This window comes from Rhineura floridana, chromosome 1 (assembly GCF_030035675.1).
Source record: "Rhineura floridana isolate rRhiFlo1 chromosome 1, rRhiFlo1.hap2, whole genome shotgun sequence".
Classification (NCBI taxonomy): Eukaryota; Metazoa; Chordata; class Lepidosauria; order Squamata; family Rhineuridae; genus Rhineura; species Rhineura floridana.
This window is the reverse complement of record NC_084480.1, coordinates 110,560,415-110,585,315: the sequence shown is the minus strand read 5'-3', so window position 1 is coordinate 110,585,315 and position 24,901 is coordinate 110,560,415. Positions and strand designations below refer to the sequence as shown.

The following is a 24,901-nucleotide window of genomic DNA, read 5'->3' as shown; positions in this document are numbered from 1 at the left end:
GAGGGAGGATAAGCAAAAGAACTGGATTGCCTATTGTCCAATCTAGAATTAAAGAAATAATGTGCCTGAACCTAAGAATCTGAACGTAAGGTGTTGAATTAAGCAGCAAGCACAGGAACTATTATCTACGTAAAACATGTAATTTGAAATGTGACATTTTTAAAATGTGGACCTTTGGAAGAATAGAAGTTGTAATGCTGATTCACACTTTGCTTTATTCAGTTAGGCAGGTTTTTAATATTTACAGGACTAGGCTACCTTTAAGCCAAGTTTAATTGGGTGTTTCAACTAGGCTGTTCTAAGAAGTTTTCCTCTAGCTGTTTTTACTTTATTTCTTACTTCATACTCCATAATAGGCAATGAGCAATAGATTGGTTTTCCTTTTGGTCTAGTGATAGTAGCATTGTAATTAGGAGAGATGTTTATGTTGTGGTAGGGCTGTCACTAAATAATGATTTTATTGAACAAAATGAAAGATTAAGAATTCTAGAGAATGTTTAGGATTGTAGTGTTTTGTCCCCAGAACACTTCTGTACTATAGTTCCTTAAAACTGTGATATTTAGAGCCCACCCCCAGCAGTGGGACTTCAATCCATATTATGAAGAATGGCCTACATTAATATCTAAGTCTAGTGGGGAGGCCTCCAGACTGTTTTTGTTTGTTTGTTTTTCAGATATGTTTTGCAACATGTTCTTATCAAAATAATAGCACACTAGTGGTGGATTTATAGTGGACCATCTGCACACCATTCTGCTTTGTTAGTTGCTCTGCAATGCTTCCCCAGTGTTACCACATTATTGCTGTGTGGAAAAGCTATAGTGTAAACAAAAGCAGGCCAAAATCCAGAACATTTGTGGTATGAAAAATTATAGGTTATAATTTATAGGTTATAAAATCAGTGCACTGATTTGGAAATGAAGCAGCATGACTGCCCCAAAACCTTTGCAGGAGCAAACAATATTAAAAGCAGGACTGTGTATTACTTCCCTGAAAGCATAATGAGCACAAACCATCATGAATGTACAATAAAACAGATCTCTAGAAAGGCTCTAGCTCTCAACTCTCCATTCACTGGTTCGTGGAAAAGAAGAAACTCGGAAGTGCTTGCCTTAATCTTTGGAGGACATTAGTGGAAGGGCAGTTCCGTGAGAGCAATACTGCTGTCACAAAACTAGAGGTCCACAGCCAAATCCATGTTAGCTAGTGCTGCTCCAACTAGTCATGTGCCTTTTTTTTTTTACATGAGTTGTTGGGGGGCAGTGAAATGGTCCATTGGAAAACCCTTACCTTTCACTGTTCACATATTTTTTGCATAGGTTTACAACCATTGTTTTCCCTATCTGTTGCTTTGGTGCTTTTCTCTTTTAACTAAAAAGGATTTCCTTACTGCTCCCTTGCAAAACGTCAGCATGTTATAGTAGATGTGATAACTTCATGATGCCACTTGGTGATCCTGCTGAGGGCAAACAGCCCTTCCATTACTTCATGTTGAAGGAGGTGGCAAGAGGAACAGGCCAATTGCCAAGGCAATCAGGCTGATACTGCCTAAAAGAGTTGGTTGTGATTTGCTGGAGTCAAAATGTTCACAAAATGCATTATCTCTTGCCCCACTTCAGCTTAGCACACTGCCTATTAACTCAGCTGCTTCTGGTAATGGCTGTGACCAGTTACCAGTATTTTATCATGTACATGGTATGATTTGATTGATTAAGGTCTTCTACCTGAGCACAAATTTAGTAATCATTGTTGGGCTAGACGGTTCCTTTTTAAAAATAATAATAATTGAGGACTGTTCAAAGGCCACCCTGGTATCTGCAAAGATTTACTACTGTGTTGACAATAATAAATACAACATAACCCACTCAAAAATGGAATCTGATTAACAGTGGTTGATAGTCAACTACATAATAGCACAAGGATTACTTCTATTGCAATAGGACTTCCCCCCTCCCCCTGCGTGCACTCTGCACCATCCCCAAATCTCCAGATAGTTGAGCAAATCCCCCTAGTACCGATTGGAGGGGTGCAGGGGAGGAGAGGAAGACAGCAATCTGTTGCACAAGGAGAAATGCTTGTGTTGACAGAAAATTTGCCTTAGTGCTGTGTTGAATACAGCCCAATAGTTTTTATGTTTCAGTTACAGTCAAATGCTTTAATTCATCAAAACCATTTTAACCCTTTTCCCATTCCTGATTCTTATCACAAACATTCTTATTAGTATGTTCAACAGTTGGAAAATCAAACTGAGAAAATGTACCAGAATTAATAAGCTGGGGGTTGTATACAAAACTAGTTTTTATTAAAGGGATATCTAGATCTGACCCATGCATAGGGCCAGGGGTTCCCAACCAAGCTGCTCACTGATTCAATTAAGTTACCTCTCTCGCAATTGCAACTCAGACTCTGAAACTTGGGCTATCATCCTACCTGCTTGCTTTAGAGTAAACCCCTCACTGAACTCAGCAGAGCTTGTTCATGGGTAATAAACTGCATCAGCCTGCACAGGCGTAAGCTAATTATGCTTAGCTTTTTTAAGAAAATAAAATGTTTCAGTGTTGACTCACATGAAAGGAGGATGTGTTTCTCCTAGGCAAATTGCACTGTCTGATATAGCACTATGGAAAAATTGTTTGGGGCATTCAGTCCTCTTACACATTATGCCAACAGATGACTGGATGCTGGATATGCCCACCTCTAACCACCTTGCAACTGTCCCGATAAAAAACAGAGGCATCCAGGTGACTGGAACCTGACTATAGGGTCAGGGCCAAACTACGGGTAAAGCATTAAAGTCTAGATGGAATCGGGTCTCCACCAAATTCTGGAAAAGCAGGAGGCTGGAGTGATGGGAGTTGAATTGAGGAGCATTAGGCTCAATATTTCCAACTGAATTTTGTTTGGCACCCTCTCTATGCTCTTTCTGATAAAAACTGAAAGGCTATTGTTTTGGCAGACACTACCTTTTTTAAAAAAATTATGATTTTATAATAACAATAACATTGATTAATTTTGCTATTACTTCCCTTTTTAGCTGCTTATTATATGTTTTTGAGTTTTTACCTTACTGTTTTTAATGTGATCAATTGTTTATAATTTTATTTTAGGAGTGTATCACTGTTGGAAGCCACTCTGATTGTGGTTGTGGTAGAGTGGGCTATAAGTAATAAAATTAATTATCTACTTAGTTTCCCCATCCAGATTTTCTCAATGAAATTGCTTCTTCCCAGCTTTTTGTTCTCCCAATAGGGCTGAGAGACCAGATGTACTGTTCAGCAGGAAAAGAACAACCAGGGCGTGATGGCTTTGGATCACAATGCAAGAGTGGGTTTCAGCATCCTTAGAGGCCCACCACCAACACACTTTAAAATCAATGCATGTGCATTTATTTGAATTAAGCAGGATCTCAGATGGGCTATTCTGCCTTCGCTTCTAATTTGGCTTGTAGGAAAATGGTTCTGGACTCCAGAGAAAGGAGAGGCTTCTGGCAGCCTAACTTGTTTGCCAAGAGCAAGAGCAGAGAAATTGAAGCACAAGAGGCTTCATTTCTAGACACGCTATTTGAAGAGAAGCAGGTCTTGATTAAAGAGAGGAAAAATGCATCTTTTAGTAAAAATGCAAAAAGAACAAAAGAGTAATAAATCCATCTGTGAATTTTTAAAATTGATTTCATCGATGGTTCTTGCTCTTCAATATTTATTATGATTGGTAGGACTCCTGGAATAAAAGATCTCATAGTATATCTTATGCTGAATGACCCCAGGCAACTAGAATGAAGCTACAAAAGCTGTGACATCAACATTCTAGATATCTCATACAATTGGGAACAGATGCATTTTTGTAAGCAGTAATAGCTTCATAACATTCCATTCATAACAGCATACTTTTTTTTCCTGAGGTACGGCTAAAAATTAAATATAGTATATGGAATTATGCAAGCACTTGATTGAATTGTTCTTGCTTTATGGTGCATAAGGTGGTAGCAGTGGTCTGGCAGAGATCTTGTCATAGGCTGGTGGGGCATCAGGCACCTATTTATTGAAAGTTGGGAAAGGGAAAAAGTTACTCATAAGCAAAGGTGTAAATGTGTAGAATCTTTATAGCTTCCTAAGCTAATCTGTCAGATATTTCTTAATGAGTTTCCCGTAATTATTGTATTCAATCATTCTTATGTTAAAATAGGTTGAGAATTTGTTAAGAAATCTTTTACCTTATTTTGCATTAATGACTTTAGAGTGAATTAAATGAGCAGAAGGATGGGATACTGTTATAAGAAATAAAATGTGAAAAATAATTGGTAGAAAATGGGAATTATAGAGATACAGGATCAAAGCAAAGAAGAGGATACAGTCAACAATTCAAATCAGAAATTAAAAATCAGAAAAGAGAATTGATACATTATAAAGTTGGAAACAAAAATAGGCAATCAACTTTGAGAGACAAGAAATAAAATAAAAGAATGTGAAAAATATCAAGGGGGAAATATTTTTGGGATTATTCACATTTATTTTAAAGCTCTGCTGAGTCAATCAAGCAGAACGAACATAAAGACAGCCAGAATCCTTTTTTTAGCTGGCGATGCTAGGGACTGAAACTGGGTCCTGCCACTAAATGTTGGACCTAAATATTACTGAATCTGAAAGTGCAGTTTGTGGTCCATCATAAGGAAGAAAGACAATGCCTTTCTCTGCTGCTTTAGACAAGATAAGAAACCCTTTAACCAAGGAGTCTGAATGTATAGTTGCACCATCTCCCTACCCCACCCACTCGCCAACCAATCCGAGGCCTTTCATTTTCTTGCAAATTCCCATTTTAAGAAGCAAATGTGTCCTGAGGCTACTTAGGCACAAGCTTCAGTCCCAGGCTCTGTACTTTAAAATCCAGTCAAAACTTAGCTGAAGGGAGTGGCTTGAACATTAAGCAAGCCTCTTTCATTACTCGAGAGCTCAGCAAGGTTCTGATTATTGGTCTAGTTCTCCCTGTGCAAATTAAATCTGTGCCTGATCTATACCATTTCAGACTGTAGATGGGGGCTTACCTGACTGAATATTCCTCCATATCCCCACCCCAAATCCTTCCACATCAACATATAAGAGAAGGCTAGTCTAGAACTAGGGTTGCCAGGTTCAGGGCCTGAGACTGATCCTGTATCTTTAGGAGAAGAGAAAATCAGCCAAGTGCAGGTGTTCTTGCAACATTGTAGTGGGAAAAACCACAAGGTGGAATTCTCCCTTCCCTCTGCACAACTTTAAAAGATACAGAAGACCTCTTGGTTGCCAGGCCCAGCCTCTAAGAGGTCTTCTGTATCTTTAAAAGTTGTGCAGGGGGAAGGGAGAATTCCACCTTGTGGTTTTTCCCATTACAGGGTTGCAAGAACACCTGCACTTAGCTGACTTTCTCTTCTCTTAAAGATACAGGATCAATCTCAGGCCCCGAACCTGGCAACTCCAGCTAGAACTGTTTCCCACAGTATCTACTGTTCTATTTGCAGGGACTTTTTTTTAATAGAAGTGTTCGGTCATGTGAACCCCCACATCTGCTTTCTTAACGAACATCTTTGCCAAGAATAGGGCTGAGGAACCTTTTCACCTCTAGAGCCACTTTTGCTTCTTGACAACACTCTGAGGTCCGCATACCAGTGGTAGACAGGATCAGAAGCAAAAATGGGCAGAGCAGTTACTAAATTTTACCTTTGGACTAGGGAGAGGTGGTCTCTGAGGAGGAGGTGTGGCCTAGAAAGAGTCCCAAGGGCCAGAAGGACCACATTTGGTGCCAGGTTGAGGCTTCCTTCCCCTGCCGTAGAAGCTTTCCCAGATTCTGTGGAGCCTGGCCCTACTCTGCTTCGTGAAATCTACCCCCATTGCCAGTTCACTCTTGCTCCATGGCAGCTCCCTGCTGTGAGTTAATATCATGTCCAGAAACAGACTGAGCAGGTGCGATTGCAGAGAGAGAATGTAAGTCATATGGGACCAAGAACAAGACCTTGGGGGGGAAACCAACTGAAAAGTTCAACAACAGTCTACAAGGCACCATTGGAAAGATAGCAGGGCCCCCACAACAGAACAGTTAGGTGAAAAACCAGAACAGAGAGTGACACGAAGACAGTTTTTGCTGCAACAGGCTAACAGTCAGCTCTGCCTCTGGGAAAGATGTTAAAAGAAGCTGACATCTGGAAGAACTGGATCAGAAAAGAAACCTTTATTTTGCAGTGACAATACGTCAAGCTCTGATAGAGGATTAAACTGTTGCTTCTTATATGCAACTATATAAAAAATCCCTGGGACTACTTAAAATTGGAGGTGAGGACCCCCAGTGCTTACTTTCTGTCCCCAAAGAACTGGCTTGGCTATTTATGCCTCATGAATCCCTTGGGGGCCATGCTCATGCTTGAATATAACCTCCTGTTGAAAAGCCTTGAGTTGTGTCTGCTGGTTAGCTGCCAGAGGTACCAACACAAGCAGCTGCCCAAATCAGCAGGCTGGCCCTTCCTCCACTGTTCCACCCTCTGGTTGAGTACAGGCACCTCCCCCCCTCTCTGAGGGAGCCAATCTTGTCCCTTCATTGTTAAAATGGGATTATATCCCAAATGGATGCCAAGGAATATGAAGGAAGGCTTTTTATAGTCTTGCCCCCCAATCTCATCTGGATATCTCTCTGGGCTTCTTTGGGAGGAAGGACAGGATATAAATTGATGATGATTCCATACTTCTGCCCTTCACAAGATTTCCCCCCTGATTTTATTTATTAAAAATATAAGCCACCCTTTCAGCAAAGTCCATCATGGCAGCTTACAACATACAAAAACAGAAAATTAAATACCAATAAAAATAATTAAAAACAATAATAAAAACACCACTAGCATTGGGTGGAAGAAAAAATTCATGTTAAAAAGGCCCGACTAAAAAGTTTGGTTTTCAAGCGAAGCCTAAAAGAAAGAAAGGATGGTTCCTGTCAAACCTCAATTGGTTGTGGTGGTTATTTATATCTCACCCTTCCTCTCAGTAGGAGCCTAGGGTAGCAAGCAAAAGCACTAAAAGCACTCTAAAACATCATTAAAAACCCTTTAAAATCTATTAAAACATCTTTAAAACATGTTAAAACATCTTTAAAAACATCTTTTTTTAAAAAAAGCTTAAAAAACATCTTTTTTAAAAAGCTTTAAAACATACTAAAAAGCAATTCCAACACAGATGCAGACTGGGATGAGGTCTCTACTTAAAAGGCTTGTTGAAAGAGGAAGGAGTTCCACAGGGTCGGGAGTTCCACAGGGCAGGGCCTACCACACTAAAGGCTCAGGGGTGTTGGGAACCACCAAAAGTGTCCTGTCAGAAGATCTCAGTGATTGAGATGGAACACAGGCAGCAAGGTGGCCCTTAAGGTACTTTGTTTAGAGCTTTGTGAATTAATACAAATGCCTTGTAGAAAATTGGCAACCAGTGCAGCTCTTTCAGCAGCAGGGTGACACATTATTTATTTGTTACATTTATATACTGCCCCATAGCCAAAGCTCTCTGGGCAGTTTACAGCAATTAACATTGCCATTAATCTGCTCCTATAAGCAGTCTGGCCACTGCATTCTGAACTGGTTGCAGCTTCTGGACCAGATACAAGGGCAGCCTCACATAAATCACATTATAGTAATGGAGCCTTGAGGTTACTAATGCATTGACCACTGTAGTTAGGCTATCACGGTTTAGGAACAATTGCAGTTGGCATATCAGTCGAAACTGGCAGGAAGCACTCCTGGGCCACAGAGCTCACGTGAGCCTCTAGTGACAGAGATGGATTGAGGAGTGTACCTGCTCCTTCAGAGGGAGTGCAACCCCATCCAGGACAGGCAACTGACCTATCTTCTGGACGGGAACCACCCACATGCAAAGCCTCCATCTTTCCAGGAATCAACCTCACTTTACTGAGCCTCATCCAGTCTACCACTGCATCCAGGCACTGGTCCAGGGCTTGCACAGCCTCTCCTGATTCAGATGTAATGGAGAAAAAGAGATGGGTATCATCAGGGTACTGATGGCACCTTGCTCCAAAGCTACTGATGACCACTCCCAAAGTCTTCATGTATATGTTAAAAAGTACTGGGGACAAGATAGTACCCTATGGCAATCTACAGTGTAAACACTAGAGGGCTGAAGTGCACTATTCCAATACTACTCTCTGGATGCAACCCTGCAGACATAAACAGAGCCATTGCAGCATGGTGCCACCAATACCCCCTGGAGCAGATCAGGAGGGATATAGGGGGGCAAGGAGAAGAAAGGGAAGTCTGGTTATGTGACACTGGACATTGCCCTTTGATTTTATGATTAATATATTTTTCAGGCTTTACATATTTAATTAAAATTTATAAACTGCACTTTCACAGAAAATACAAGGCAGTGTACCACATAAAAACACAATACTGCAATCACAACGTAAAAACATCAACAACATATTAATGAAAACTACTTTGTAAAAAAGTTCATATTCACAGCTGTATGGTCTGAACAATACAGTTTTTAAAAGATGTCTGACTCCTGCCTAACCTCTATTGACAAGAAGTTCCACAGGGCAGGGTTTGCCACACTGAAGGTTCGGTCCCTGCCCTGGTAAAGGCTGTCCAAACCTCAGAGGCATAGGGGACCACCACAAGTGCCCCACCAGAAGATCTCATTCATGAAAATTCATTGTAAAAAGTCATTCAGCCCCGAGGACTCTCTAAGAATGTGGTGATAATTCTTCATCAATATTGCACTCTGCACAATCATGGAAAAGGTTACTAGATGTAAAGAGAAACAATCATCTCACCACATGGTTATAGTTGCTGCTGTACTCCTGCAGGGGCAGTTTAGAGCCCAACAAGACACTTTTGCCTCCTGAGGTCCTAGGGGTCCCTCCAAAATTCTTGCTCTGTGGCAAGAAGAGGGGAGAAAAGAGATATCTGAGTGCAAGAAAAACAAGAATGTATGTAATAAAAAGTAGTAGTGAGAACCAAATCTAAGAGTGTTTTTGCATGTGAGGCGTAAGTCAGTTTGTGCTTACAGCTGTCCATAATGTCAACATACATTCAGTTTCTCATTTTATCTGCATTAACGTTCACACAGTCATACAGATGTGCTCTTTATGTTATGTTTGCACTGCACGTGTGACTTTCAAGGAGCTATTGCCTTGTAATACATCCCTGCTACATTCATGCACAATATTTCTTACACACCAGCACTGGCTGGGTCTGATGGGAGTTGTAGTCCAAAACATCAGGAGGACACCAGGTTAGCAAGGCTGTCATAGATTATCATGCACATTGTCTAGTATGAGTTGCCTCCAAGGGCCAGGCTTAATTTGTGCCAGGGCTCAGTACCTGCTTCCTAGGTCCAGATTTAACCCTAGATCGTATGAAGTTCCAACAGGGTCTGGACTGGACTTACAGTGTTTTACAGACGAGGAGGAGGAAGAGGAGGATGTGGCAGCAGAGTAGACAAGTGAGCTGGAGCCATTGGGGGCAGGGGGAGGATGAGGACCCAGCCGCTTTGCCTCAGGTTGTTGGGGACGAGCACTGAAGGCTCTGGCTTTTGTCTCGGCCCCACTCCCACATTAAGACGTGCCACTGGGGGGGGGGGTGGTGAGAGGGCCACTGCCTCAACCGGAGCAGCTGCAGAACAGGAGGAGGCACCTGGGAGCAGGTCCCTCTTCCATCACCAAGGACTTGGTGCCACCTCCATCAGCATAAGCAGCTATGGGTTCCTCACAGGAGCATCTACCTCTAAGTGCAGTCTTCCTGCATGGGTCTAGAGTCCAGTAAGTGAGCTTGCCATGCCTTGCTCTTTTAAAAGCTAGATGGGAATGGCATGGAGCCTTGTCGGAACATCTTTGTTGCTACCGTCCAGTCTAGTACTCCTCATCCTGCTCTCAGACTCTTGATTTACAACCCCCAGTATCCTGACTGAGATCCTTGCAGAGCATGTACCAAGCTTTCCTGAATAAATATCTCTCTGTTACTTGAAAGAAAAGCCTTGTTAATTATGTTTTGGGATAGGAGTGAGGACAGTACCATACAAATGTGCCTCTGAGCAGGGGCACAGTGCATTTGCCTCACCACTAATTATAGAGTGTCCTTGCACATCAGGGTTTAAAAGGACAGCCTTCTGGACTGGTATGTGTGGAACCCAGGCAGGCTTTCGATGTAGCATCTAAGTAAATTCGTGCTGAGTGCTGTGTTTCTAACAGAACAATAGTAATAAGTGTGATCTCTAATAACGCTGTAGGAACTTGGAAGCCAGTTCATTCTTACCAGAAGGCTTATATAACCATTACGTCTTTTGTAGTACCAACAGCCAATGATCAGTAAAGCTGCAAGAACCACAAGAAGAATCCCAATACCTGCAGACCTGTTTGGAAAAAAGAAGACAGTGTTCATAAGCAAGAGCATGGGACACCTCTTCTCCATTACAAAGCACATATGGGGAGAAATGGAGACTTTCCTATGTCCTATATGAAGTGCAGTTTTAACACAGAAAAAAATCCAACAGAAGCAACAGCTGTTTCTGCTTATATAGTTTTGTGGAGATGTAATAAGCATGTTCAGTCAGTTCCGTGGAACTCTACGTATTCAGAAGAGAATTTATAATTCGTGCAGGAAACACTTGGTCAGCCAGGAACAAAGGAATGGAAATGGACTTTTGGTTATGGGATATGATACAATCTTTATGCCAATAGTCGGATCAAGCTTGGGATATTAAATGTAGGAACATAGCAAGCTGCCTTATACTGGTCCATCTAGCTCAATATTGTTTACACTGACTGGCAGTGGCTTTCCAATATTTCAGGCAGCCTGGGGATGCTAGGGACTGACCCTGGGACCTTTTGTATGTAAAGCAGGTGCTCTGCCACTGAATTATGGCCCTTCCCAAGTGCATAGATTCCCAACGCATTTTTGCAGGACAGATTCTGTCACTGACAAGATTATTTTCACAGGCATTATTACGTGTGGCATTCATATGTAAGCACAATCCCCTTCACATCCATAATGTCTACTCGAGCACTCCTACAGACTCAAGTCCCTGGCTTAGCAGGTCATTCCCTCGTATATTTAAGATGTAATGTTTTATCAATTGTTTGCCACCCTGGGCCCCTTTGGGAGGAGTGGTGGGTATAAACATAATAAATTAATAAAGAAACCTATTCATACGCAGGTCCTGGCTTTTGCAATGCTCAAATTACTGGGAAACACCCCTCCCCACACACCCTTTTGTGACAGTCCCCTTAACTACTGTTATTAGAAGGCTCTGGGTGGGGTACAATTTGGCTAAGGTTAGGGTGTCCAGAAGTTCAGCTTACGGTTTTCATTAGGAGCTCTCAAGCCCCATAATTTGAGCATGAGGCTTTTGTTCCTCTTCTCCCTGCCTGTCCTTTAACACTTGGCCAGGCTGCTGCCTCCTCTTCCTCTCCTTAGTCTTTATATCCATGCTTGAATTGCTGAAGATTTTAATGAGTGGCAGTTTGGTCCCTCTTTCCTTGCTCTAGCAAGGAGAATGGCAATGCTGCTGCCAAGCAGGTTTGACTGCTAGTGATATTGTGATGGGTGCTGAGAAGTTAAAGCAAACCTTCATCATGTCTTCCTAAATCAAAACCTGCTGTTTCCTGAATCAACTCTGAATCAACAAACTCTGAATCCACAGTTTGAAACATATTAATATGGGACTTTCACTAGCTTTCATTTCAGCACTTTTAACACCACTTCCTCCTCACTCCCAAAGGTGCCATGTAGTGTATTGTGTATGGGTCTCCCACACCATTTAGATGGTGCCATCCTGGCGCTGCAGTTCCCCTGTTCTACAGCATAAAGGACTGGAGTCACCATGGGCTATTCTCAAAAGCCTGGAGTTATCAGGATTGGATGCGGTGAATCAGCATACCAGAAGCCTAACAGGAATAACAAATTAATGCAAGCGTGCCCTGAAAACATTAACAGTTGGGGGAGTTGTTTTAAATTACTAAACTGAGAACTGATCTTGTCTCTGAGCAATACACTGAACCAAGTTGGAGGAAAGCACTTCTGTTCTTGCTGCTGCAACTAAAAATGCATATTTGAAATTGCATTGGAATATTTTGCCCATAAATTTGATGCTCCACTTACTGCTCTGCAGAAAGAGAGGTGTATTCTTTCCCTCGAGCAAAGTTGCCATCTAGGTAATGGTGTCCCTGGGGCATCTCGTTTGGTTCAGATCCCACCTACAAAATGAACAAAGCAAAGCATTCTCTACAAGGCACTCCCATCATATTCTTGAACACAACTTCACCTGTTGACAGGAGAGTTTGTTAATGAAGAGAACAACCAAGACCCCCCCAAATTATCATTATTATTAATTAAATTTAAATCATGACCTCTCTCCCAAAGGAGCCCAGGGTGGCAAACACACTAGTGAAAAAACACTTAAAACATCTTAAAACAATTCCAACACAGATTGCAGACTGGGAAATATCTCTACTTAAAAGGCTTATTGGAAGAAGGAGGTCTTCAGTAGGTGACAAAAAGCCAACATAGATGGTGCCTGTTTAATATTTAAGAGGAGGGAATTCCAAAGAGTAGGTGCCACAACAGTAAAGGCCCAGTTCCTATATTGCATGGAAAGGACCTCCTGATAAGATTCATTAATAGACAAAAAACCTTGCAGTTTAAGAACATACCTATAGCCCACAGATATTTCTATCAAACTTTAAAAAGCAGGGAAATTGGGCAGCTATAGTGAATGCCCAGGGGACTGGGAGATCTGACTTCCTCTCTGAGATATTGTACTGCCCTACAAATTTGTCAAAGTGCAAACACAATTTGGGTTGGTCTTTCATAGTCCAATCCACTTCCTGCATAGTAACATGTGCCTCTGAGCATATGGTGAATGGTGGCAACACCTGCCATCTCCTAAGATGGAGAATTACATTTTTGTATGTTTGTTGGTGTTCTTACTTTGCTTCTTTTCTGTGTTACTACTGTTTCTACAGAAAATCTAACCTAGAAAATTATATTTCTCTCATTATTCATCGTAGAAATCTGTGTCAAATTTATTTTTTTATTAATTTCAAAGCCATTTTTGGTCAGGGTCTTATGATGGTGAAGAAGCCTTTTGTGTTTCAAACTGTAGGTTATGCTTTATTTCTATTTTGGGTGCATTAACAGTTGAATCTGAAACTGCAGTTTGATGTAAAATCAGACTGATTATAATATGTTGCTACTTAAACAATGACTGTAGCTGTTGGGGAAAAAAACTTGGCCTGCCCAAGATGCATGTTTTCAGCCTACTATGCTTAAACTACTCCACTTAAGGAAAGGTGGGCATGGTCGATTAAAAACTTAGAGCACACCTAGAATTTTGCTAGAATATATTTCACCTCCCACTGTTTTATCTTGTACAAACTGAGACACGCCTCATGTCCATTGGAAACTATTCTGCAGAACAGTCAATGCCATTATTCCACAATAGTTTTTGGAGCTTTCTTTTACTTCACATATTCACAGAAACAGAAGCAAAAGAGAATGATTTTCTATAGGACACTTCACTAAAATTGCAGTGTAAATCAAACATATTTAAAGTGACTATCTGAACTCTATCAACTGTCTTAATAATGTTGCTTCCTCCCTGCTAAAACAAGATCAGCACAGCTCATGTTTCATTTCTGTTATTTGGGCTGATTGCAGGTGTTGTCACCACTCACCACTCAGAGGCACATGTTACCAAATTCTTCCAAGCTACACAGGAAGTGGATTGGACTGTGAAAGACCAACACAAATTGTCTTTGCATTTTTACAAATTTGTAGGGCAGGACAATATCTCAAATAAAAAACCCTATGAACAGAGTATCCAAAATGCAATATGAGTGCTGGAAGATGAGACCCCCCCCCCAGGTCAGAAGGCACTCAACAAGCTACTGGCGAAGAACAAAGGACGAGTAGCTCTGTGACTAGTGACACAGCTGGGTCAGAGCCAAAAGTAAGCCTAGAGGCTCATAAGCACAGATACGAAAGGAGAGTCCAGAGTTGTACGACGCACACAATGGAAACATGGAATGTTCTCACATTCGCAGCATGAACCAGGGAAAGTTAGAAATTGTCAAGCAAGAAATGGAACATATCAACATTACAATACTTGGCATGAGTGAATTAAAATGGACAGGAAGGGGACATTTTCAATCAGGCAAGTACAAAATATTTTATGCAGGAAATGAGAAATTAAGAAGAAACGGGATTGCTTTCATAGTGAGAAGTGATGTAGCAAAAACAATAATGCAAGGTCTGAGCAAGTTATATCAATGAGATTTAACAGGAAACCTATTAACATAACCATCATTCAAGTCTATGCTCCAATGACAAATGCAGAAGAGGAATTGTAGAGATTTTACAGAGAAGTACAGGAAGAAATTGATCACACACCAAAACAAGATGTGCTGAAAATCATGGGGGACTGGAATGCAAAAGTAGGGAACAGAGGAGAACTAGGAATTGTGGGAAAATGGGGCTTAGGAGACAGAAATGAAGCAGGAGAAAGACTTATCGAATTCTGTGCAACCAATAATTTGTTTCTTGCAAATACATTTTTGAGCAACTGAAAAGATGACTGTACACGTGGACATCACCAAATGGTCAATATAGAAATCAAATTGATTATATAATTGGTAGCAGAAGATGGAGAAGTTCCATACTTTCTGTGAAAACAAGACCAGGAGCAGACTGTGTTACAGATCATGAACTGGTAATATTGAAAATCAGAGTAAAGATAAAGAAGAAGAACAAAGCAATCATAATGCCAAAATACAATTTAAATAACGTCCCAGAAGAATATAAAGATCAAATAAGGAACAGGTTTGAGGCTTTAAACTTAGTTGACAGAGAACCAGAAGAACTATGGAATGAAGTCAGAGACATTATCAGGGAAGAATGCAAAAAGACAATTTGTTGTTGTTATGTGCCTTCAAGTTGATTATGACTTATGGCGACCCTTTGAATCAGTGACCTCCAAGAGCATCTGTCATGAACCACCTTGTTCAGATCTTGTAACTCTAATGAAAAAGAGAGAAAGACCTCAATGGATGACTGATGAAACTCTTAAAATGGTTAAAGAGAGAAGGAAAGCAAAAGCAAAAGGAGATAGAAACAGTTAGAACCCTAAATGCAACTATACAGTGATTAGTACATAGGGACAAAGAGAACTATTACAATAGTGATTTTATAGAAATAGAAGAATGCAACAAAAAGGGTAGAACAAGAGCCCTATTCCAGAAGATTAGAGAAATTAAAGGGAAATTTAAACCAAGAGTAGGGATGTTGAATAATCAACAGGGGAACACACTGACTGACCGAGATGAAATAAAAGAAAGATGGAAGCAATACACTGAAGAACCCTATAAAAGAGATGCAAGGATGACCGATTCATTCAAGGAGGAACAGTATGATGAAGAACAAGAAAGTTTAGAATGTGAGGTGAAAGCTGTTCTTAAAATACTTGGAAGAAACAAATCACGAAAAACAGATGGCGTACCAACAGAGTTGCTACAAGCTACTGAGACAGAATCTGTTCAAATTTTGACAAAAAATTGTCAACAAATATGGAAAAGAAAGCAATGGCCCACAGACTGGAAGAGTTCAATATACATCCCAATTCCAATGAAAGGGGTTCCCAGGGAATGCAGTAATTATCAAACTATTGCCTTAATATCCATGCAAGTAAACTAATGCTCAAGATTCTACAACAAAGGCTCTTACCATAATGGAGTGAGAAATGCCAGACATCCAAGCTGGATTTACAAAGGGAAGAGGCACCAGAGATCATATTGCAAACATATGTTGGATAATGGAACGGACCAGAAGGAAATCACCCTGTGGTTTATAGATTACAGGAAAGCCTTTGATTGTATACATCATGAAAAACTATGGAATGCTTTAAAAGAAATGGGGGTACCACAGCATCTGATTGTCCTGATGCTCAACTTATACTCTGGACAAGAGGCTACTGTAAGGACAGAATATGGAGAAACTGACTTGTTCCCAATCGGAAAGGGCGTGAGACAGGGGTGTATTTTATCACTCTATTTAATCTATACACAGAATATATCATATGGAAAGTGGGATTGGACCAAGATGAAGGAGGTGTGAAAACTGGAGGGAGAAATATCAATAATTTAAGATATGCAGATGATACTATACTCTTAGCAGAAACCAGTATTTATATGAAACAAATGCTTATGAAAATTAAAGAGGAAAGCACAAAAGCAGGACTACACCTGAACTTCAAGAAGACTAAAGTAATGACAACAGAAGATTTATGTAACTTTAAAGTTGACAATGAGGACATTGAACTTGTCAAGGATTATCCATACCTTGGGACAGACATTAACCAAAATGGAGACAATAGTCAAGAAATCAGAAGAAGGCTAGGACTGGGGAGGACAGCTATGAGAGAACTAGAAAAGGTCCTCAAATACAAAGATGTATCACTGAACACTAAAGGCAGGATCATGCAGAGCATGGTATTCCCGATCTGTATGTATGGATGTGAAAGTTGGACAGTGAAAAAAGTGGATAAGAGAAATATCAATTCATTGGACTGCGACAAAGGCAAATAATTGGGTGTTAGAACAAATTAAGCCACAACTATCACTAGAAGCTAAAATGATGAAACTGAAGTCATCATACTTTGGACACATAATGAGAAGACATGATTCACTAGACAAGAGGTTTGATCATTTGGATGTTTACTGAGTTCAGTGGGATTTACTCCCATGCAATCATGCTTAGGATAGTTAAAACTGACCATGGGGAGGGAGGCCTGGAGTGGGCAGGGGAGGAGGAAGAGGGGAGGAGAGGAAGAAGGAAGGAGGAAAGGAGAGGAGAGAATGAGGAGAGGAAAGACAGGTCTGATCATTTGCATGCTTACTGAGTTCAGTGGGATTTACTCCTCTACAATCATGCTTAGGATAGGTAAAAGTGACCATGGGAGAGGGGAAGGGGGAGGGGAGAGTAGAGGGAAGGAAGAAGGAGGGAGAGGAGAGCACAAGGAGTGGGAGGGTGAAGGACGGGATTGGAAGGGGAAGGGGGAGGGAAGGGGCAAAAGGGAGGTGATGGGAGGGAGGAGAGGAGGGCAGGTTTGATAATTTTGCATGCTTATTGGGTTCAATGGGATTTACTCCCATGCAATCATACTTGAAAATGAATTGGACTGCCTTCAAGTCAATGTTGACTTATGGCGATCCTATGAATAGGATTTTCATGGTAAGCAGTATTCAGAGGTGGTTTACCATTGCCTTCCTCTGTGGCTGAGATGCAGTGACCGGCCCAAGATTACCCAATGAGCTTCATGTCTGTGTGGTGATTCGAACCCTGGTCTCCCAGGTTGTAGTGCTAGGATAGGTAAAACTGAGCATGGCAGAGGGGGAGGGGGAGGGGGGACAAAGAGGAGGCAAAGGAGAAGGGGTAAGGAGAGGATTGGAAGGGGAGGGGGAGGTGAAGGGGAGGTGAAGGGGAGTGGAGGAGATTGGGTGGGTGGCCACTGCGCAGTGAGGAAGCCCCTTTCCAAAAGGAAAACATTGTGAAAAGTATCATTCAGTCAGGCATTCTTGTTTACTTTTAAACTGCAGAAAATGGAGGTCCGAGTATGGGCAAGGTCACAGGATTACAGGTACTCTGTGAACATGGCTGATTTTTAAATAATTTCAATAGATTATGAGAACTCTGACAGAAAAATGTCCAAAAGGGGTCTGGTTTTTCTCTGTCTCTTTTTACAGTTTGAACTCTCTGACTCTTTTGTGTATCACCATGAAAATTTAGAAGGTTGTTAAGCAAGTGTTTCTGAGTTCAGGACTATACGTTTTGCAAGGTTTTGTTTTGAAATGAGCTTATGGGAAGGATCACAATGGCATGGGGATATTTTCAATTTAACATTGCCCAATGCGAAAAATACATGCTGACTATAGTATACAGCCACTCTCATGGATGTATAATAAAGTATCTGCAGAAGGTCCCCACTTGCAGAGTGCAATGATCTATTGAGTATATAAGGGGTGAGATGATCTTTCAGGTATCCTGGTCTAAACCAGCACCTTGAATTTAGCCCATTAGCTAATTGACACTCAGTGCAATTATTTCAGCAGCTGAGTAACATGTTGGCGGTATCCTGCCCAAGTGAGCAGTTGAGCTGCTGCATTTTGCACTAGCTGCAGCTTCTGGGCCATCCTCAAGGGCAGCTCCACAACATAGCGGATTACAATAATACAACTGGAGGTTACCAGCACATGGACATCAGTGGTCAGGCTATTACAGTCCAAAAATGGCCAAAGATGGTATGAGGCACTCCAAGCCACTGAGGTCACCTGGGCCTCTAGTGACAGAGATGGATCCAGGAGCATCCCCAGAATATGAGCTGCTTTTTCAAGAGGGGTATGACCCCATCTAAAGCAAGTAATTTACCCATTATCTGGACTTGGGAGGCACCCACCCACAGCACCTCCATGTTGCCAGGATTTAGAGGGTGATATTTAGTTCTGCTCCTACTCAAAAGTAGACTCATTAAGGTTAATAGACATGACTAATATAGGTGCATTCATTTCAATGATTCTACTCTGCGTCAGACTAGTTGAATGCAACCCTGAGTCACTTTGTTGGCTGTCAAGTGAGAACTTAGCCAAAGTCTTTGATGGAGCCAATCTAGCAAAATAGAAGTTGGTTTAGTAGTAGCACTACTACGTTAGGATTGTAAGAGGAGAAGCTGTAGTACACAGAAAGGATTTTTTGACATTGCTGCTTTTAGTGTCTTTTTCAGTTGTGTTTGTACATTGCCTTAAATGGTGGGAAGCATGGATAGAAAATGAACTTAAAGAAATGAACAAAATACAAGAAATCTATTATGACAATCTGAAATAAAGGGCAGTTTTTCAAAATAAGGGATGCTAGAGCAATGATTAGAGACTGAGTCATTAAAGGCAAATGTTTGCATTGACCACTAAAATATCAATGGTTGAATAAGCCATTTGTTTCTTAAAATACTTTTGCTTTCCTGCTTCAGACATTTTTAAATTCTGCATGTGAAGAATGTAAGTGAAAGAAATTGGCTCATTGACATTTTCCCACACATTGGTCCCATACTTTGGTCCATTGCTCTTTGGTTTTAGGAAAAAACACTATTTAATGTATAAGTCTAGAGTGATCTGCAGGATGCATATATATATTCTATATATGTATTCTAAACTTACAAGATCTGAACAGGGTAGTTTATAAAGATGCTATTGGAGGTTGCTGGTTCATAGGGTCGCCATAAGTCATAATTGACTTGAAAGTATATAACAACAAAATTCATAGATTGTTTAGAGCATGTGGCAGACCAAATGCTTTGCATTCAGAAGATCTCCGATTTTCTTTCCTGTTCTGTTGCTCCCTCAGCCGTGGCGGCGGCAGTTTGCCTTTTTCAAATATTTTTCTCTTTTTTCTCCCTGCAGCCCTATATCTATTCCCAGTTTCCTCTTTCTGCTCCAAGTTACTGTTTTTGTTAGATTTGGTTGCTTCTTCTGCTTCTGCCCTGATCTTCTCATCCATTTTATTTTTTTTTTTTTTATCATTCTAAGTGTTTTGCAGTGTTGTTTTCATTATAACGTGGAAGCCCTATAATGTGGGTGCATTCTTTGTTCTCCAACCCTCATGTTATAGTGAGCTTCTATTGTACTAAAAAATTAAAACAAACATCCAGTCCCTGGACCACAGTCTGAAGAATAGAGTGGTTCCAAATGAAAACACAGAAGTTGGCCACCCCTGATTTTGAAAAAGGAGAAGCTGAAACACTGTGTAACTTAAAAAAGAAAAAAAAAGAATGTTAGGATATGTAATGAACACAGCTCTCCAAAAGGTAAACTGACATTCATTATAACATCCAGCAAATTTAGATCCACATGATCTGCATTTCTGCTGCTCTGTAGGTATCTGTACTTTTCCTAATATCATAATCAAAACTTTCTAATGGATTTGTCTGGTTACCATTTGTATAAATACCCGAGGAAAATTAACCAGCCATATCAAATCAAACTGAATGGCTTGATCTAATTTATATGACTCCAGACTTAGAAAAAAATGCAGATAAACATGTTGGCTGCAATCTTGCCCGCAGCTATGCTACTTCAATCCCATTAAATGCAATGGGATTGAAATAGCCCAACAGATGCAGGATCACAGCCTCTAGTTTCAGCAATGCCACAAAATAGTAAATTCTGTTGTGAAACAAAATAACAGACCTACCACTTTCACTTCAGAAAAATAATCTCTTGTTTTAAAGTTAAGTAACATATTTCTTCAAATACACTTTTCAGAGATAAGAAAACTGGTAAAGGTGAAATGTATACAACAATAAAATCTTCCAAAAGGAATACATACTTCTTACCTTTCTTACAGACTCAGTCTCTGGCTGAGTGCTAAAGGCATAATCAGACTTCCCTCCTCCACAACCCCTTTTTTTACTTTTTTAAAAAATGTACTCCTTCTAACTAGCTAGCTCTCATGACTATCACAAGGTTGAATTCCTGGCAGTGCAGCATTTGATCATTTTAATGAGCGTGAAAAACTAAAACCAAAAGAATGGTTTTTGCTCTTTCTATTTCTACAACACACACCCCAGCCAGGTAGCTTGAACAGCTGGCTACTGAATTTGTAAGCCCTCCTGGAGCAAATGTAGACATAACAACTGCAGTCCTACTCATGTCTGCTCAGAAGTAAGCCACACTGAATTCAATGAGACATACTCCCAGCAGGTCAGTGTGTCCAGGATTGCAGCCTTATGCCAACACCATAGAGTAGATACTGTTTAATTACTGTATACAGTCAAAACATCTTAAAGTACTGCAGTTCTTATTCTGTTGTTCTGCAGGACAAATTTCTTAAATGTTGCTGGGGAAAATGTCATTTTCACCCCAAGCTAGTGCTTTCACTGGAATGAGATATGCAGTTGCGCAATTGGCTTGAGGACTTAATTAATATTCACTAATAGGCAAAAAACCCTTGCAGTTTAAGAACGTACCTATAGCCAACAGATATTTCTATCAAACTTTAAAAACTAGGGAAATTGGGCAGCTATAGTGAATGCCCCAGGGGACTGGGAGATCTGACCTCAGAGATTGTACTGCCCTACATATTTGTCAAAATGCAAACATAATTTGGGTTGGTCTTGCACAGTCCAATCCTCTTCCTGTGTAGCTTGGAAGAATTTGGTAATGTGCCTCTGAGCATATGGTGAGTGGTGGCAACACCTGCGATCTCCAAAGCTGGAGAATTACATTTTTGTATGTTTGTTTATTTATTTATTTATTTATTTATCACACTTTTATACCACCCCATAGCTGAAGCTCTCTGGGCAGTTTACAGCAATCAAAAACATTAAAACAAATATACAATTTAAAACACAATTTTAAAATTTAAAACAATATAAAAACAATTTAAAACAATATAAAAACAATTTAAAACACATGCTAAAATGCCTGGGAGAAGAGGAAAGTCTTGACCTGGTGGCGAAAAGATAACAGTGTTGGAGCCAGGCGCACCTTGTCAAAGAAATCATTCCATAATTTGGGGGCCACCACTGAGAAGGCCCTCTCCCTTGTTGCCACCCTCCCAGCTTCTCTTGGAGTACGCACCCGGAGGAGGGCTTTTGATCTTGAATGTAGTGTATGGGTGGGTTCGTATCGGGAGAGGTGTTCCATCAGGTATTGTGGTCCCAAGCCGTGTAAGGCTTTATAGGTCAAAACCAGCACCTTGAATTGAGCTCAGAAACATACAGGCAGCCAATGCAAGCGGGCCAGAATCGGTTTTATATGTTCGGACCGTCTGGTCCTTGTTACCAATCTGGCCACTGCATTTTGCACAAGCTGCAGTTTCCAAAACGTCTTCAAAGGCAGCCCCACGTAGAGTGCATTGCAGTAATCTAATTTGGAGGTTACCAGAGCATGGACAACTGAAGCCAGGTTATCCCTGTCCAGATAGGGACGTAGTTGGGCCACCAACCGAAGTTGGTAGAAGGCACTCCGTCCACCGAGGCTAGCTGAGCCTCAAGTGACAGAGATGGTTCTAGGAGAACCCCCAAGCTACGAACCTGCTGTTTCAGGGGGAGTGCAACCCCATCCAGGACAGGTTGGACATCCACCATCTGGTCAGAAGAACCACCCACTAGCAGCATCTCAGTCTTGTCTGGATTGAGCCTCAGTTTATTAGCCCTCATCCAGTCCATTGTCTCAGCCAGGCACCGGTTCAGCACATTGACAGCTTCACCTGAAGAAGATGAAAAGGAGAAATAGAGCTGCGTGTCATGAGCATACTGATGGCAACGCACTCCAAAGCTCCGGATGACCAAACCCAACGGTTCCATGTAGATGTTGAAGAGCATGGGGGACAGAACTGACCCCTGTGGAACCCCATACTGGAGAGCCCAGGGTGCTGAGTGATGTTCCCCAAGCACCACCTTCTGGAGGTGACCTGCCAAGTAGGAGTGGAACCACCGCAGTGCAGTACCTCCCACTCCCAACTCAGCTAGTCTCCCCAGAAGGATACCATGGTCGATGGTATCGAAAGCCGCTGAGAAATCAAGGAGAATCAACAGTCACACTTCCCCTGTTTCTCTCCTGACAAAGGTCATCATACAGGGCGACCAAGGCTGTTTCTGTGCCAAAACCAGGCCTGAAACCCGACTGAAATAGATCCAGATAATTGGTCTCATCCAAGAGTGTCTGGAGCTGGCCTGCCACCACTCGTTCAAGGACCTTGCCCAGGAATGGAACATTTGCTACCGGCCTATAGTTATTAAGATTTTCTGGGTCCAGGGAGGGCCTCTTCAGGAGTGGTCCCACTACCACCTCTTTCAGGCAGCCAGGGACCACCGCCTCTTGCAGAGACTCATTAATCACTTCCCTGGCCCAGCTGGCTGTTCCATCCCTGCTAGCTTTTATTAGCCAAGAAGGGCAAGGATCCAGCACAGAAGTGGTTGCACGAACCTGTCCAAGCACCTTGTCATCATCTTCAAGCTGCACCTCAAGCTGTTTGTTGGTGTTCTTCTTACTTTGCTTCTTTCCTGTGTTACTACTGTTTCTACAGCAGTAGAAAATCTAACCTAGAAAATTATATTTCTCTCATTATTCATTTTAGATATCTGTTCAAATTTATTTTTATTAATTTCAAAGCCTTTTTATTAGTCAATGTCATATGATGGTGAAGCAGCTTTTGTGTTTCAAACTGGAGGTTATGTTCTACTTCTGTTTTGAGTGCATTAACAGTTGAATCTGAAACTGCAGTTTGATGTTAAATTAGACTGATTACAATATGTTGCTACTTAAGCAATGAATCTAGCTGTTGGAAAAAAACAAACTTGGCCTGCCCAGGATGCATGTTTTTAGCTTGTTATGCTTAAACCACTCCACTTAAGGAAAGGTGGGCATGGCCAATTAAAAACATAGAGCACACCTAGAGTTTTACTGGAATATATTTCACCTCCCACTGTTTTATCTTGTGTAAACTGAGACACTCCTCATGTCCATTGGAAACTATTCTGCAGAATAGTCAGTGCCATTATCCCACAATTGTTTTTGAAGTTTTTTTAGTGTTGCAAAGTGTTCACAGAAAAAGAAGGAAAAGAAAATGATTTACTATAGGAAAGTTCACTAAAATTGCAAAGTAAATTAAACATGTTTAAAGTGACTATCTGAACAATATCAACTGTATCTTAATATTGTTGCTTCCTCCTTGCTAAAACAAGATCAGCACAGCACATGTCTTGTTTCTGTTATTTGGGCTGACTGCAGGTGTTTCCACCATTCACCATATGCTCACAGGCACATTCTTCCAAGCCACACAGGTAGTGGATTGGACTGTGAAAGACCAACCCAAATTATGTTTGCATTTTGATCAATTTGTAGGGCAGTACAATATCTCAGAGAAGAGGTCAGGTCTCCCAGTCCCCTGGGGCATTCACTATAGCTGCCCAATTTCCCTAGTTTTTAAAGTTTGATAGAAATATCTGTTGGCTATAGGTACGTACTTAAACTGCAACTTATAACAAGAGCAAACAATTGCAAAACAATTTAAAACAAAATAATACAACCATAATTTAGAAAAATAGCAAATATTACAACAATACAAGAATTATTACCACACTATAAATATAATATAACGTATAATAGAAGGCCACGTTACACATCCAGTCAGTACTGCAAAAGTAAAAAAGAATTAAAGCAGCTTCAACGTAGCCTCCACCAGTCTCCATCAGCCGCCTCCCTTGTGTCAGATTTTTCCCTTTAAGAGGGAAAAAGCAGAGCACACAACCTACTCCCCATCTCAGAGGTGAGCTGCTCCAAGCCTCCAGCAATCCAACTTGCATACTCCTTTAATATTTAGACAGATAGGCAGGCTCAAAACTATACTAGATGTAATGTTAAATACACGAAGACTCATAGCAGGATGCCTTATACTGAGTCCAACCTATATTTCAATATACTGACTGGCAGCAGCTGTTGAAGTTTTCAGACAGGGAACATTCTTAGCCCTATGTGGTGTTGCCAGAAATTGAACCTGGGACCTTCTGCATGCAGAGCAAATGCTCTACCCCTGAGCTATGGCCCTTGGCCTTTCACCTCCCCACAGCTTTGCACATTTACTGTAACATCTAGTTTGGTGCTAAGAAAACCAGGAAGCAAGGAGTGGGCAGAACTGTGTTAGAGCAGTACAGTTAGGAAGATAGGAACAGCTGCCTTATGCCAAGGTTAGGGTTGCCAGGCTCAGGGCCTGAGACTGATCCTGTATCTTTAGGAGAAGAGAAAGTCAGCCAAGTGCAGGTGTTCTTGCAATGCTGTAATGGGAAAAACCACAAGGTGGAATTCTCCCTTCCCCCTGCACAACTTTAAAAGATATAG

At 41.1% G+C, this 24,901-nt stretch overlaps 2 protein-coding genes across 2 annotated transcripts in view; one reads left to right on the top strand and one right to left on the bottom strand.

The window, feature by feature from the left end:
* The window catches only part of BRD10 (bromodomain containing 10), a 77,318-nt gene extending 73,244 nt beyond the window's left edge, over positions 1-4,074 (top strand). The window contains exon 11 of the mRNA XM_061629464.1: positions 3,248-4,074. Coding sequence (XP_061485448.1) covers positions 3,248-3,342 — 95 coding nt within the window. The 3' untranslated portion in view covers positions 3,343-4,074. The remainder of the gene's footprint in view (positions 1-3,247) is intronic.
* On the bottom strand, positions 284-20,460 carry MLANA (melan-A). Its single transcript, XM_061629502.1, has 5 exons — positions 20,395-20,460; positions 12,120-12,214; positions 10,275-10,371; positions 8,795-8,896; positions 284-4,029 (listed from the first exon to the last, which is right to left on the bottom strand). The coding sequence occupies exons 2-5, from the start codon at positions 12,191-12,193 to the stop codon at positions 3,961-3,963; spliced, it is 342 nt and encodes a 113-aa protein (XP_061485486.1). The 5' UTR covers positions 12,194-12,214; positions 20,395-20,460; the 3' UTR covers positions 284-3,960.
* Positions 20,461-24,901: the final 4,441 nt, after the last annotated feature.

Bases quoted from the DNA above. Each gene is read 5' to 3' on its own strand.
- MLANA (XM_061629502.1), bottom strand. From the start codon at position 12,193: ATGCCCCAGGGACACCATTACCTAGATGGCAACTTTGCTCGAGGGAAA. The intron at 8,897-10,274 runs GTAAGAATGAAC...TTCTTGCCACAG, and splicing joins ATGGTTATATAAGCCTTCTG to AGCAAGAATTTTGGAGGGAC. The intron at 4,030-8,794 runs GTGAGATGATTG...TTCAATAAATAG, and splicing joins GCAGCAACTATAACCATGTG to GTGCCTGATGCCCCACCAGC.